Below are 16,313 nucleotides of genomic sequence, written 5' to 3'. Positions count from 1 at the left end.
CTTTAGTAGACCCATTAAGCCTATGGTTATAATGTAAATTAAAAATATATTATCTGAAAAATTTTTTAAATCAAAGAAAAAAAGGAGTGTACAAGATCTTTGAAACCAGTTTAAGTATCATAGAAATTGTATTTGTTATTCAAATATTTAAATATAAACTTAATGTGTATTCTATAGGGGCCTATCAACTTTGAAAAATAAATTTAGTTTTTCTGCAGAACTGTCAATTTATTAAGTATAGATTTAATTGTTACTTACAGCAGGACCGGCTTGTCCAGGTTCACCAGGGGGACCTTGGTATCCTGGAGAACCCTAGTGAGTACAACAAATGTAATTATTATTAAAGTAACATAATCTTCATATGTTTCATTTACATCTCAAAGATAGTAACACATCAGGATTTGTGAATACAGTCAGTAAATTTTATTCCTGTTTATAACAATTCAAACCCATTTTTTTAAGTCAGAATAAAATTAATATATTGCATCCCATTCATTTCATTCCATTGAAAATAGATTGGTTCCAAAGAAAAAGCATATTGCATGCAAACTAAATGTGGCGTTTAATTTTAGAAAGTTTTTTTAAGATTATTTATTTGAAAGGCAGAGTGACAGAGAAAAAGAGAGTGTGAGACAGCTCTTCTGTCCACTTTTTCGCTTCCATATTGCCCACAACACCCAGAGCGAGGTCAGGCCAAATTCAGGAGCCAGGAATTGCATCTGGGTTCTCACATGGGTGATTTCATTAGCAGAAAGATGGATTTGAAGCACAGAGGGCTTTTAATTGTAAGTAGTAGTTGATAGAAAGGACTTAAATGTGGAATTCCAACATTTTGAAAAAAAAAAAGCTTCTCAGTTATGACCTAACTATTTGGAATTATGTATGTTTGAATGGCTAAAGTACAGTAGCATTTACACTTGATTTTTATAGGAATGAAGAAGAAAGCACTAATGGGTATACTTACAGGGGAGCCAGGATGACCAGATGTACCAGGGGGACCAGGAGGGCCTGGAGGACCCTGGAATGAAAATTTTAATGATCAATACAAAATAAATGAATGAAAAATATATTTTATACATGCACCAAAGTGATAATTCTGTCTAGATACCATGCTGACATCTTTAAAAATGTGAATAACTGTATCTCATTATTTGATAGTTATTCATGGGTATACTTAATTTTATGAGTTCTACAATGAAGATCTCAGTAATAAAGTATCACAGTCAATCTCATTATCATAGAATTGACAATAATTTTTGGTAAATGTTATAAAATATTGACCCAAACTCCTAAAAAAGAATTCAAAATCTGGAAATATCCAGTACTAAATGCTATGAGAATTTCTGCACCAATGCCTTGAAGAGTTCCTCCATATTTCCTTCAACCAATTTCATAGCTTCAGATCTTACATTCAGATCTTTCATCCATCCTGAATGGATTTTTGCATATGGTGAGAGGTAAGGATCTAATTTCATCTCTTTGTATAACCAACACCATTTATTGAAAAGACTTTCTTTTCTGCAATGCATGCTCTTAGCACCTTTGTAAGAAATCTGTTGGCTATATGTGTATGCATTAATTTCTGGGTTCTCTAATTTCCACTGATCAATGTGTCACTTTTTATACCAGTATCATGCTGTTTTAATTTCGATAGCATTTTAACATGTGGATAATACTGTACTGGTGAAGAAGTAGTTCCTAGCCAGACAGTCAAATTCAATGTGGAAAAATATTTATCTGTATACCACTGGTCCTATGCTCTAAGCCTCTAAAACAATGTTCCAAATCAACCCTAAAGCTTATCACTATATTGATATAGATGTCACAGGGTTGTATTGACATGGAGATTGAGATACACACATAAGAATAATCACATTTGTGGCAATCATAACAAAATCAAATTGATTTATCATTGTTCAGAAATATAAACTAGAAAACTTTCAGTATTAGAGCAAGCTGTCTAAATGCTGATAATAAATTTCTAAAACAATGTTCTGTAATTAAATTTTCTCTTGTAAATGCTAGTTTTGAATGTCAGTAAATGGTGTCTCATTATTTGTCTTTTTAGAATAAAATCTGTATATTTGATTAAAATAGGAGTCATAATGATTGTGGTTTAAATTTAAATTAATTAATGCTTAAATTAGTTAATGTGATTTCCTGTGGCTTTGAAAAATACAAAAAATAAAAAAGAAAGAAACCACAGGCACTAAAACTAGAGAGAGTTGTAGAATGCTCTTTTCCTCCATTTACTCTACACCAGTCGTAAGTCTTTTCTAACAGGTCATTTGAACCCAGAACAAGAATTTTGTTCTCCTTAGGTTTGGAAATCACAAATATGCGATTCAATAATCTGAGTGGCAATCCTCCGCAGTTCTAGAGAAACCAATGGCTTGCCTTATTTATACTTACATATTTGTTTTTGCAGTGAAACTATAACCTCTTTTCTATTCCTCCTCATGAGAAGCTGTTCCAATGATGATCATTTACATGGGACACCAGGTACCATGTGCATGTGCCCAGGTTTTAACATTATTGATATTTTTTTCCTATGAAAACTCTAGGTCATTTTCATGGAGGAAAATCCTTCAGGTACAAGACTAGTAACTATTATTTAGGGTAGATAAAGAAGCAGTGAATTCTGTAAATATTTGTGTTTGATTCAAAGAATGGCAGTGAGGATGGGTTGTTATATTGGGCATTTGTTGCTTAAGTTGTCATCTATAAAGGAGTATTTAATAAGTGAAATGGCATTAAAAGAAGTTTATGAATAAACTAGATGAGAAAGAGGAAAGTGGGAGTGGAAAGAAATAACATTTTATTAAGCTCAGAGAATATATGAATGTGAAACCTAAGCATGAAGGCAGGTGAACTTTGTTACAGGTGGTTATGTTAGGAAGTGGCAATACAGGCAGGATGATGAGTAAGAAATTAATTAGGATAGAATCAACAAGAAATTTCTACCTCTTCCCCACTCAACCTTAATTAAGAATAAACTATTTTATACAATTACACAAAAATATTGTGTTCCCAGAAGAACAACCATTCAAAATCTAACAAACAAGAAGGATAAATAACGTGCTAAAACAGTCAGAAACGTTTGTACATACAGCTGGTCCAGGATAGCCGCCGCCAATTCCTCCTATGCCAGACTTGACATCATAAGAATCGAACTGGGGAGAATAGTTCTGCAGCAAAGAGAACAGATAGTAAAATCACTTTAATACAGAGACCATAGATATTTTCCAAAGCATTTAGATGTGCATGCTGCATCTACTATTCACTGGCAGAAAGCTTCTGCCTGCCAGAGGTTATGATATTTGTCAATTACCTCACTTACCCTTTCTACATACTTTTGAAATTAGATATCCTACACATGGCTTTGATGCTACCTATCCTACAGAAATGTTTGTGAATGCATAAATACTTCAATTATATGCTATTATTCAAACTATTATTTCTAAGAATTATCTGTAGCATTACTAAGATATGACCATAGACTACTTACAGCTCAAGGAATATTGATATTATAAATCTCAACCTTATTTTGAACAGAAATTTGAAGTCAAATTACTTTTCCAACAGTTAGTGATACAAATGAAATTCATATTCTATGGCTTCTGGTTAATATGCTTAATTGATAAGCATAGAGAAATCAAGCAGAAGAATCAAATAAAGAATCATAAGTAATGGCTATCCCTAGAACTTGTTTCATGTTGAGTTCTAGGTGTAGAAATGTGTCCTATTTAATTACTAGGGTAAGAATTAGATGTTAGCCTTTGCTTCTTATTGAAATGTCTTCTGAAAATCACTTTTTAAACCTGTGCAGATTTGTGTATGTTTTCTAAATTCACCTATTCCATGAAGCAGAAATTTTGTCATGTTTATTTATTTGATTATTTGCTTCATATGTAGAGTTAATTAACTAGAGTTAATTTGTGCATAGGCACAAATAATCCTGCAGATTTAAAGTCAATAAAGAATGCTTACAGTTATTTTTTGTCTGAAACTTCCAAAGCTTACCATCAAAGTTAGAAGGGAAATAAGGTATGGCTGCTGCATTCTTAATTCTCTAGATTAATTCTTTTGGGAGTTGATAGCTCTCTTGGTTCTCAAACATAATTGAGTATGAGGGATCTTCAAAAACTTCATGGGAAATGCATATTATCAAAAATTAAGCTTATGATGATAAAATAAATGAAAATATGCCATTGTAACAATTAAAAGGAAAAATAAGGAAGGAGGAGGGTAGGAGAGTGAGTGGAAGGGAGAGTGGTTGGGGGGAGAAAGTACCACCATGCCCCAAATCTGTGTATATAAAATAGATGAAATTTGCTCACCATATAGATTTTTTTAAATGAAATTCAAATTATTTTCATAACTATAAATTTGTCTTTAATTCCACTTTCCATGTCATGTGCCTGCTGAGAAGTTAAGAAATGTTGGAAGGAATTAGCAGCAATAGCGTTAGCATTAAGGGGAAACATGAATACGCACAAAGCACTTAGAACAATGCTTAGCACACATTAGTACTAAATAAGGATTTGTTAAATAATAAAATTAGAGAAAAGATTTGTGAGAAGTAATATAAACCAAAGAAACAAGACGAGTTAAGGTAGTTTTACAGAGGGATCTTTCAGTCCTGGAATTTATTACCTGAGTACCAGTAGGGCATGATTCACAGATTCCAGGGGGGCCAGGAGAACCAGGGGAGCCTGGTTGTCCTGGGATACCAGGGTCACCATTTCTCCCAGGAATACCAGGAGGGCCCTAAGAAAAGCAGAAGTAAAAGTAAACAAAACAGTGAAAAATCTGGATGATTAAAAAATCATGAGATTTTTGCTGCTCTGGAAATATAAATGATATATTTTCTTGGAAATCAATTTGTATTCAAACAATATGAGTAATTTAAGTGTAATGCATCTCTTTATATATTGGTCTAGATTTTATTTTTTAAATTGATAATGAGATTGATGACATTATATGAATTTTGAGGCAGTTGCATCTTGGACAATCATTTGGTATCATTTTTCAAACATGCAGCACTAAAGAAAATGTATGAATGATGAGAATTAAGATCTGGAAAGCATGTGAAAAGGAAAAGAAAAGTCATCTAGAACTGGAACTATCATTAGCATTAACTTCAATCAACTGGAGAATATTTACTTACTGGATCTCCCTTAGGCCCTTGAGGTCCTAGGCCATCAACAGTGCGGGGAGTCTAAGGAATGAAAAAAATATGGATTAAACAAGACATTGAAAAACTTATCCATAATCCATAAAATACCTCCTAATTTTCATGTTTATTTCTTTACCCAGTTTACATCCACTCACAAAGTTGGAATGTTTACTTTTTGCTTGTGATATCAACGTGGCCGTTGGGCAGACACAACTATCATTTCCTTTCAGACTCCCATGATATAGGAGCTATTTAGGTGTTTAAATATGAATGTTGAAGATGTATAGTTTTTCTTTCAACTCACAGTTGTTTCAGGCACTGGGCAAACTGCACAACATTCTCCAAATGGGATTTCTGGGTTGGGGCAGTCTAAATTTTCTTCATCACATATTACATCATCACAGAGAACAAATCCTCCATCACAGATGCATATTTGGCACGGTTCGGGTTTCCAGACATCTCTATCGGCATAGGACTGGCCAAGGTGAGTGCATCCTCCAGCGGGTGCTGGAAAAGAAGTTAGAGGGTGTGATATTTCAAAACCCTTCAGTAAAATGCAATTTGTGTTCTGCAGTAACACCTATTTACAATAGCCAAAGTAAAGATAGTTTGAACAATTTCTTCATTTAATGAGAGAATCATATTTTCCCTACCTAATTTCCAACTAGTAAGAGAACTGGGGACAGATGTTTGATGCCATGGTTAAGACTCTCCTTGGGATGCCAGAATCCCCTATGGAGTTTCTCGATTTGAGTCCCAGCTTTGCTGCCAATTCCAGCTTCCTGCTAATGTGTACCTTAGGAGGCAACAACTGATGGATCAAATAGTTGGATTCCTGCCACCCAGATAGGAGATCTGGATTGAGTTCTGATTTCCTACCATAGACCTGACCCAACCCTGGTTATTGTAGACTTTTGAGTAGTAAATCAGCAGATGGGATACCTGTTTGTCTTTGTTCTGACTCTTTCTCATCTCTTTGCCTTTCAAATAAACAAAATATGTAAGTGAAAACTAAAAAAAAAATCAAGTTTGTGTATTAACATAAAATTGGTAAAGCATTTTTGATTTTCATTAAAACTAACAGGTATTTTAATTCCATTCATATTAGGAATTTAACATCAATGGATAGCACACAAGCATTGAAACATTTATTGATTATACAATTGAAAATAAGACTTACTACCCAGTTGCTATTCTTTGTTTTAACACTAGTGAGGAGCATTAACTAAAAAGATGATTTTGTCACTAACTCTAAATATTTTCTGGATTTTCTTAACCTTATTGAAGAATTCAGGGGCAAACTCAGCTAATCTTAGCAACATTAAACTCTTGCAGATTTTCCTAGGGAAACTTTTAACAAAGTTTATAGTATGTAGAGAATGTCACAATAGCTCTATTAGGCATTAGTAGGTCAAAATGATATGATGTAATATATTGCATATCTTACATGGATGTAAAGGAGTTTCCAAGTCACAGAGCAGGTGAGGGGGAGATTTTTTAAAACAAACTCTGGCAAGGAGTACATAAAAATTATAGGGAAAAATATGAATCATGACTGTGTATTTGTGGCTTAAAATGGTAAAAAATTTGCTTCAACCAAAATTTTAGGCTTGGTTCCTATTTATATTCAAGGTACTGAAATTTCAGAGGCTATTAAAAATGAATCAGCTAAGTGGTTGCCAAAATGAAACCTGGTTTTAATTTTTAAACATTAACTATGCATTGTGGCTAACTACAACATTAGTTCTTGAGGATTACTGTGAAAGTTTTCCAATAATTGAGTAAATAAGTCATCCTTTTCTAAAAATTTGCAAAAATTTTTGCAAATAACAGATGATATATTCTTTGACCTTTTTTTGTGAGGGTGAAATTTTCTTCAAAGTTACAGTCTTTAAAATGTCTGTGGAAGAAGATCTGCTTTGGAGGAAGCAAGAAGTTTAAAATGCACCTTTTCCTGCCTAGTAGCCAAGAAGTCTTCCAGTGGTCCTGAGGTATTCCCATGTGGACACTATGTATAGCAAGGAAGAGCACATTTTTAATCATTGGTTCTCTATCTTCCTTGGTCTGGAGTTAACAATAATTTAGTATCATGATAAAGATTTTGGTTTAGAGATTTAACTGCTTTAGTAAAAGTGCACCGAAAAGAAAAAAATATCAGAACCTATAGATTCTGCTGAGTACTGAAATTGGTTCCTTTTTTTCATTTCCTCTAATGTGCGCAGATACATATTTAATGACTTGTGCAACACCTGTAACTCATTTCAAGAAATTTAAAAATCTGTTCTTAGTTTGCATTACAGTTTCTCAATGTGGTCTTTAGCTAATCAAAGACAGTATTATTATCCAATTGTAATTTTAAATAAGCAAAAAAAAATCTATTTGGAAAAGTTATTCTAGTTCCTCCTCAATGTTTGAAAGAGATAGTTGAGGACATGGGGAATATCTATTTTCTAAGGAACATTTCTTTATTCATTGTGGACATTAAAGCTGAATACCAAAATGCTTGCCTCCATGCAAATAAAGTAGGCCTATTTTTAAAGGTGTTGTGGAAAATATAATGGTATTTCAAAAAGTTCATGGAAAATGCATATCATGAAAAAAGCTATGCAAGAATCTCAAAATTTTTGCACCAAAATAAACTTACCTTTTATTTTCTGCAAACTTTTTGAAGTACCATTATGAGCAATCTTTCTTTCATATTATGAACAGTAATAATGTAAAAGGATGTATGCACTAAGCTCTTTTGCATATAGTAGAGCTAAATTCAACTGTTTTGCAGATGAGTTCTGAAAGTTTTGAGATGAAAGATTGTCCAGTAAAATCATTTGTAACACATTAGATCTTTGCATAGGTTTTCCCTTTTAATGTGAATCATTTTAAATCTTTCTTTAAATCAACTTTATATGAAATGCTCCAACAGGTCAGTTTCAGCTCAAGATTTTCCATTTTGTAATCTGAATTTCAAACTTCCTATCCTCTCTGTGAAAAAATGACTAGATGGTGCTAATGATGCGTTCAACTTTTTGTCTCTGGAGCGGGGTTAACTTTCTATAATTAATATGTTACATGACAAAAACTAGTTACTGAATGTCAATGACAAAAGAAGACAAATGAGGATAACTGGAAAATAAATCAAGAATCTCATATTTAAAATATATTTCTTCCCTATCTCTTAAAATGCCTTGCAATGAACATAAATCTTGTTTTCCCCACTATGTAATCATTCTTCTATGTTTATGTCTCGTTTGTGGGTTCTCACACTACGAAAAATACATTATTTTCTATTTGCTCTGAAAACTATTAAATGAGCAGGTTGTAAATAAATTTGTTAGAATTACGTTAAGTTCAGTATTAATAAATATTGCTATTTAGCTATTGTTCCCAAATTTTCTAGAAACCTTGTGTAGTATCCTTATTAAAATGCAGATGCCTCAACATATAGTTTGAGTGACTTTTTTCTTCTGATTTGACAGTTAACATGATGTATGTATGCTTTATTTTACATTAGAAAGATCTAGGTAAAAGAGAAAAGATTGGATAGCTAAAAAAATAAGAATTAATGAAGTCTTGTTTGAAGCCATGCAATTCACATTCATTTGAAAGGAATGTAGCACTCCTAAAAAAATCACGCCCTGTAGAAATTGATGGCTGAAGTCCAGTCCATTCTGATTCTCTACCTCAGTCACCTTTGCTGAAGACTGGAGTTCTGTGCAGCTTCCTCTTATTCATTATTATAACCTTGACCAAATATGGTCAGCAAGAGGTTTGTCTGGAAGCTAAACCTCTCACAAAGCTGTTTCATGGTTCTCTCTGTTTGAGTGAGTAGTTGTAGACAGTGAAATCCTGACAATGCCAAGGGAAAGAAATTTTGTTTTCAGGAGAAATAAAATGTTGTAGTTAACTGCAGCACTTACAAGTAGAATGGAAAATGGGATTCGGAAGTACGTTATCTCATATTATTCCCTTATCTTCTTAGATATCTATATTTAGAGCAATTTGGAAAAAAATGAGTTAAAATGTTTTTGCAAAATAATCTCATTTTACTACTAGGCAAATTATTGTTTTTTTTTTCATTGAATTGCTTCCTTTATTTGTTGTTATTTAGACTAAGATTCTCTGTTCTAATTTGTAATTAAGTTTCAACTTTGCATTTCTTGTCATTTGGTATTTCTATTCCTTATTACATAGCACATTTCTGAAATAAATATACCTGTGTGTACAACAGCAATACATAAGAGTAAATCATCTCCTTGTTGGGATATAAGATATGAAACACAATGAAGTAGCACAGGATATAATTCATTTTCAGCTTCTTTTCCTTCCTAAGTATACTGTGAAATTTTAGAGAAATAAATCCAAGTGACATAAGTTTATATTAGCATACAGTTTACTTTTTGTTGTTCTTCTTTCCACTCTTTTAATTTTAAATCATGCTGACTTGAAAGATTCCTACTGCTGACTAAAATATTTTGCAAATTATGCTTGTTTTATGCCATTTTTAGTGTAAAAACATATTACCTAAAGCATCTAATAAAACTTAATTTAGCTTGAGTGACAAGCACTCTTCTTCCCTTTTTCTTCTTATTGAATCCTTATCTTGGCAAAGGTGTTTTTAATCTGGAAATCTAAAATCATAGATGTGCATTGCAAATTATCATGACATCATTTTCCATTACTTCAGAAAGTTGAATGCTTTATAAGTGTGTGTATTTGGAATTAATATGGAATCCAATTAAAATATGTTGGGTTTGGCTCTTAAATGATATGATGTTTGAAAATTATGCATTTTTATTGAATATGTCTCTGCTACTTAGGTATTTATCAGAATTTCTTAAAATACGTTACATAATTAATAAAAAGATACCAAATTAAAATCTACAAACAATGTGAATAGATAATTTTAATTTAAAAATACTGTTTGTGTGGACAAAGTAGATTCTGTTGATCCTTGTCCCCACCAGAAGAAAAAAAAGAAAGAAAACTTTATGACTCATTGTTTCTGGATGTTCTCTGGTTTTATTTCTTCTCAACACATGATTTTAGGACTCCAATTAGAAATTTCTCTTAAGTTGATTATTGTATCAAGCCAAAAATAAAAATAGGGAATTGGAATATTTGAAGTATTTTGTACCCAACAACCAGCAATTGCATCCATAATATGATCTGACCAATTATAAGAACACTGAAAAAATATATTCTAATGGTGGTAACGTTAAATTGTGGATTTTGACTACGAAAATTCTATATCCTCTCTTCCTTTTCAGTAAGACCTTTGATGTCTTCCTTGGAATAATTTATTTGCCAGTGTTGAGCTAGGGCTAGGCAGAGTTTGTATAGTTCCTCTTATGTTGAAGCTATTGCTGCAAATAGTTTGTAATATCTATTTTATTTAATTCTTTCAAAGACTCTTTGAGCTGAGTGCTGTCATAATCTCCATTTTGTAGATGAAGAATCTGAAACAAATGTTAAATAATTTCCTCAAGGTTGCATGTTTAGAGGTAAAACTAAGATTTGAAACTAGAAGGGTTTTCTTCAAATTTGACATGCCTAACTACTACATTCTATTCCCTTTCTGATGTTTCAAGGACTGAGACTAAAGAGGCCAGCTTCAAAGCTCTGACCCACATGGTATATAAGGTTCAAATCGGAGCCTAAAAATGGATCACAGTTCTCTGGAAAAAGCCCTTTCTATCTGGTCTCAAGTCAGGAAGATACCATCTGGAGTTGACTTCCACTATTTATTGTCTCTTGACTTTATGGACAAGCGTTATATCATCAAGGCCATCCTGATGACACCCAGACCACCAGCAGGATCAATGTGTGATTCAGAAACCCAGCATACATCCTACTATACACAGACAAGTAGGATTCCAACAGTAATGATCACAAACAGATAAGGCTTCTGTATGCAATGCAAAAATATGTCTAAGATGACTCAGAAAGACAAAAGCTTTCAGAAAATATGGTTACTAAACAGGATCCCAGCTTCATTCGTATGAAGTCTGAGCATCCCGAACATGCTATGTAATTCCAAAACATGCTTCTACAGTGCTGAGAAACAGAGCTGCTGTCATCCTCCCCACCAGATACTACAGAAAGGAAAGATTCAGTAAAATGCACTGGATGTTACTGAAGTAGTCATTTCTCAGGGCTAGCTTTCAAGGCAGCTTTTACTTTTAATATTTTCTGGATCATTTATTTTTGATTTTTGTATCTTCTGGACGTGTTGACTTGGGCCTCCTTTGAACTTTTCATTTTGTTCATGGAGGTTACTTTTTAAATGGTGGTGCTCGACCCCAATCATGGAAAAAACAAGGATTTTATTAGTTAATCTGAAAGGAATGCCCTTGTGCTGTGTTTTCATTAAGCACAGACAGAAATTCTAGTGGTTAATGTAACTCTCCAAACTGTAGCTGACAAATGATTTGTGTAAGAATAGCTATCTCACTTTTTCCATTGTCATCATGACATGAAACAGGCAAAGTTTCCCCTTTGAAAAGTCTGGATTTTTTTTTTTTTTAAGTACGATACGAACTTCTTCTCTTTTGAGTGTGGAAAACAATGGAACTGAGCTATTTTTCCAGGGAAAGCTGCTTTACAAGAAACAGTCCACTGAGACATTTCCAGAAAGTTACTGTAGACCTGGAAACTTTTCAAATATTCCTCATGTCCAACAAAAGCAATAACATCTTTAATCTTTAAAGCTTTAATTCTTAGGCAATCCACTGTAATCATTGCAGGGTGGTGATTTCACTTGATGTTACAAAGCAGAGTAACTGAGCTACATGATCTGGAACACTGCATTAGAGCCTTGCCAATCTCAGGGGACCCCGAACAGTTTCGGTAGATGGCACTCTTCTCTGACTGACAGCTCATGGTCTGGCAGAGAACTGTGGTATGCAACAGGGGCTTTCCTGAGGATTTACCTTCTAGTTTCAGCTACAATCCACACAATCTCACAGCTCATGAAACAACAATTCAGGAATCAGAATTAGAAAGCATTTTATCATTGTCTTTCCTTCTCTCCAAGAATGTTCTAGTGATGTTATTCTCTTCTCTAGTACTACTGACATCTTTAATTCCAGAATTTAATCAGAATACTTATTTCCTAAAGCCTTTAGATGTTGAATACTCTGGAGGTGGGAGTTGGGGTGGGGAACAAACAGGTGTCATGAAGTAAAAACACAAAATTTTGTATCAGTAGTAATTTATTTTCTTTTGATGTATATGATCACAGACCTAATGATAATTTCTGGCTAAATTATAAACTTTTGAACCTCTTGTTTAAAAAATGGATTTATTAATTCAAAGTCAATCTTAAGCAGAGAATTACTTTTTTCACCTGTAGGAATGTGTTAGCTCATATATGAGTATTTTCTGGGAAAATATGCAAGTTTTTGGTATCTCACTTTGATGACAAATAGGTATAAAAATAAGAAAATTCTGAATTTAATGTATGTTTTGTGTTTTCTAGATATCTAGGGTTTAATAGATTTTGGTTCTAGTCTTAACCTTGCCCTTTCCTGGTTTTGCTATCCAAATTAAGCACTGGGTCCATGTCAAATGACTGACACTGAGATGTGTGAACCAGTATGCCTTCTCTCCTCTTAAAGTGCAGTTATTTCTAGCGACTTTATGGTGTTTGTTTTCTTTACTTCAGTGTGTTTAATTTCATAGGTAATACAAACCAGAAAACTTGAATGTTGGAAAATCGACTCTCATAACAAGTAATAGGGAACTGATTGTCTGTGTCCATTTACAGTTTGAAGTTCTACAACAATACAAGGCTCACAGTTTATTTCAGTGTAGCAAAATATAGAAGCTCAAACCTTAAAACACATTTAATTAAAGTTTCCCTCCCTCCCCCAGTGAAGCAATGTTAGTTAGGAATATTGTCTGTACACTGTATAACTAATTAACAGTGAGGAAAATAATTATTTTAAGTATAGACAACATCAGTTTTTAAATGTTAAAAGTATTTTTGAAAATGTGCATGCAAAATATTGAAAATGACCAAAACAATGAAATCATTTCTAAAATTACTTTCAATATTGTAATGAATGATGTGTTTGGCAACATCTTAACAATTAATTCCTTAGTAAAGTAGTCTTTAATGTTTAAATTTCACAATATAATATTTTTAAATCACATTATTAAATACTGAATTCTGCTATGTAAGGTTAATGTTGGCATGGTTTTGCAAATAACTCTGTCATCCACTAGGTGGTGCATTTTTTAGCCTGAAATCTGGCATGTTTCTACACTACAGGAAATATAAAACAGACCAGGTTTCTCCTTTGCTGGAATCAAACACAAGGATTAAGTACAACTTTCATGAATTTGTAAAAAGGCCAACATGCTTCGTGAATACATGTTTTATGCTCCAGAAAACTCCTGTTAGTAGACCATAAGCTAGTGTTCCTTAGTGCTGTGCTGTTTCTGAGTTTATCTGGACGTATAGGGGTACACGAAACCCCTACCCGAGACAAGATTGTTTTTGTGGTGCTACATAACAGCCACCTCCTGTGATCTCCCCAAAGCTAATCCACCAGCAGAATTTTCTTCTAAAACCTATAGAGAACATAATATACATGTAAAACACTGAAGCTATTTTTAAAATCACAAACAAAATAATAAGCCAAACAAAATTCCTTTCATCTTCTTGAAAGTTTAAAATGTATTAGCAAAGTTTTGTAGCGCTTTATTATTTTTTGTAGTTAAAGAGAAAAGGAAGAAGAAAAAGAATTTATGTGATGGCAAGATAATGCAGTTATCAGACTTTTTTTTTTTTCCTCATAAGTTGAAATGAGAAGAAAAATAACCATACTGCTTATCTCTCATTGTGCTTGTCACCACTAGGAGACCACAAATGTTTTGTCAATCTTTGGAACAAAACAAAAACAAACAAACAAAAACAAAACAAAACAAAACAAAAAAACCAATGGCTTTTAACCTATTCAACAAATAAGAACTCTGTGATTCCTCCCAGCCTTGTTTCCCCCTTCCCCACGCAATCACCACCAACCCCTCCCCAGAAGTCAGAAGAATTTAAGAACTCAAAGAAGACTTTATTGGGGGTGTTGGGAGGTGCTTGTCACTTGGCTTACCAAGGAAAGACTCAGAATTGTAATGGACATTAAAAGAAAGGGAAGGGGAAAGGGATAAGAAGGGAACCAGGATTACAAATTCAAGGAAAGGAAAGGCGAGGACACAGGGGCGAGAGAAGAAAAATGGAGGCATAAGAAGAACACGTGAGAGGGAGGGCGTGATGGAGGAGGAGCCATGAGTAAGTAGAGATGCCCTTGCTTAGGGATAGGAGGGGGTAAGGAGAGGAAATGGGGGGGTTGAAAGGAGCCAGAAGGGGTGGAGAGAAAAGGAAGGGCTGGGAAGAGAGGCGAGGGATAAGGGGGAGAGGAAACCAAGCAGACGAGGAATATGGGTGTTTCTCTTTTGTGATTATGGGCTGATTATAAGTGAAGGAACATCACTGGGCATTGCCCCTCACCAACTGACATAGATTACCTTTTTGGCACCACTGATGTTTGGAATTAGAAACAACAATAGCAAAAATCTCATTATCATAATACAACATGTTTGCAAAAATTACAGAAATGCAGTAGGTAAACATACAAATTCTTGTCTAATAACTTCTGGCTAGCTTTAAATTTACCTCTTAAATATTTATACTGTGAAAGTGTATATTTCAGTTTACCTGGTTTCCCTAACTGTGAAGAACATAGGAATTAAAAAAAAAAAAACATTTTCACATAAAGAGACAAATGGTTTTGGGGCAATTAAACTATGAAACCCATTCTATGAGCTCATCAGAACATAAATGAAATCAGTTTTTTGAAGTCAAACACTACTGATATATTTTCCCTGCTTGTAGAAAAGCCAAAACATGACTGTTGAAAAAGTAGTCTCTTCAGTAATGCAGACACAGTTGAAATGTGGAACATGCAGAACAGTAAACTACCAGAAAAAGCTAGATTAATCATTGTAAGTGCTTGAAACAGAACAAGAAAAAGCAAGGGTGTTGGGACAGTTTTAGCAGTTTGAACTCATTAAAAGAAAGTTGGTAGACTTCACCTTGCTGCTGTTTCACAGAAAAAGGTGAAATGATTCTACTAATGCATAGCGTCTTATGTTAGAATGCTCTGGATGCATGCTATTTCTAACCATCTTCTTGGGAAAACAATGCCCAATATTCCAGCCTTACAAAGAGTGCAGCATGCAGAGGAGGACATAAAATTACTACAAAAGACCAGGAACTTCCAGACAGCCTAGGAAAACATTCCAAGATGTTAACGGTCCAGGAGGGGAGACTTACAAAGCCTTTTAAAGAGTTTCCAGTGCCTTTAATGTGAAAATAGTTAGTACAAGAAAAGCTTTATCTGAAACAACCCAAAACTTTTAAAAACACGCAAGGCATTATTCTTTTTAAACAAAGGTAAAACACACAATCACGGTGAACGTTTCGCAGTTGGGAATGTTAGGAGAAATTATTTTAGGAGGCTGATTTCCCTCTTTATATCTCTTTGTAAGAAGTAAAAACAAAACCCCAGAACATTTTCTGAAATCAGTAGCTACTTACCTTGCTGCGCCAAAATAACAGTGGGATGAAGCAGAGCAAGAAGTAACCAGGTTACCTTTTGCACAAAGCTCATCATGTCTAAATATCAGACATGAGACTCTTTGTGCAAAAAGGAGAAAAGAAAAGCAGTTCAAAGTAGCACCATCAGTTGTTCCCTGCCCTTCAGCACCGGGCCTGTCATAAAACTCAGCCACTGAGATTCCTTTGCTTTGGCCTTAAATAGGAAAAAGTTTGGCTTCCCTCACTTTCCAGCCCCTTTCTGAAATATGAGAGCGGCACCCATCCCCTTAGCAGTAAAAGAAATGATTAATATTTCTTTGCCCTTATAGAAGACACAAACCACAGAGTAAGAAAAATAGTACATCTGGAGTTTGTATGCGTGTACTGTGTGAGAGTTTGTTATTTATTTTAGTCTAATGCATGTTTGCATAACTTCAGAACACATAAAGAATATTCTGTGTGTGTTTCACTACATGAGAATTAAATGTATGCATTTTTATCTCCCTGTATCATATTAACAGCTTCACACTTTTGAGAAAT

The 16,313-nt window shown here is 33.9% G+C and overlaps 1 protein-coding gene across 1 annotated transcript in view; it reads right to left on the bottom strand.

Moving 5' to 3' along the window:
• Positions 1–15,974, bottom strand: part of COL3A1 (collagen type III alpha 1 chain) — a 40,263-nt gene extending 24,289 nt beyond the window's left edge. The window contains exons 1-7 of the mRNA XM_062188994.1: positions 15,774–15,974; positions 5,484–5,686; positions 5,171–5,221; positions 4,657–4,770; positions 3,111–3,188; positions 965–1,018; positions 259–312 (exon numbers count right to left, since the gene is read on the bottom strand). Of these exons, the coding sequence (XP_062044978.1) occupies positions 259–312; positions 965–1,018; positions 3,111–3,188; positions 4,657–4,770; positions 5,171–5,221; positions 5,484–5,686; positions 15,774–15,849 (630 nt within the window). The 5' untranslated portion in view covers positions 15,850–15,974. The remainder of the gene's footprint in view (positions 1–258; positions 313–964; positions 1,019–3,110; positions 3,189–4,656; positions 4,771–5,170; positions 5,222–5,483; positions 5,687–15,773) is intronic.
• Positions 15,975–16,313: the final 339 nt, after the last annotated feature.

Source organism: Lepus europaeus, chromosome 1, assembly GCF_033115175.1.
Source record: "Lepus europaeus isolate LE1 chromosome 1, mLepTim1.pri, whole genome shotgun sequence".
Lineage (NCBI taxonomy): Eukaryota > Metazoa > Chordata > Mammalia > Lagomorpha > Leporidae > Lepus > Lepus europaeus.
The sequence above is the reverse complement of the archived record's forward strand: the minus strand, read 5'-3'. Positions and strand labels throughout refer to the sequence as shown.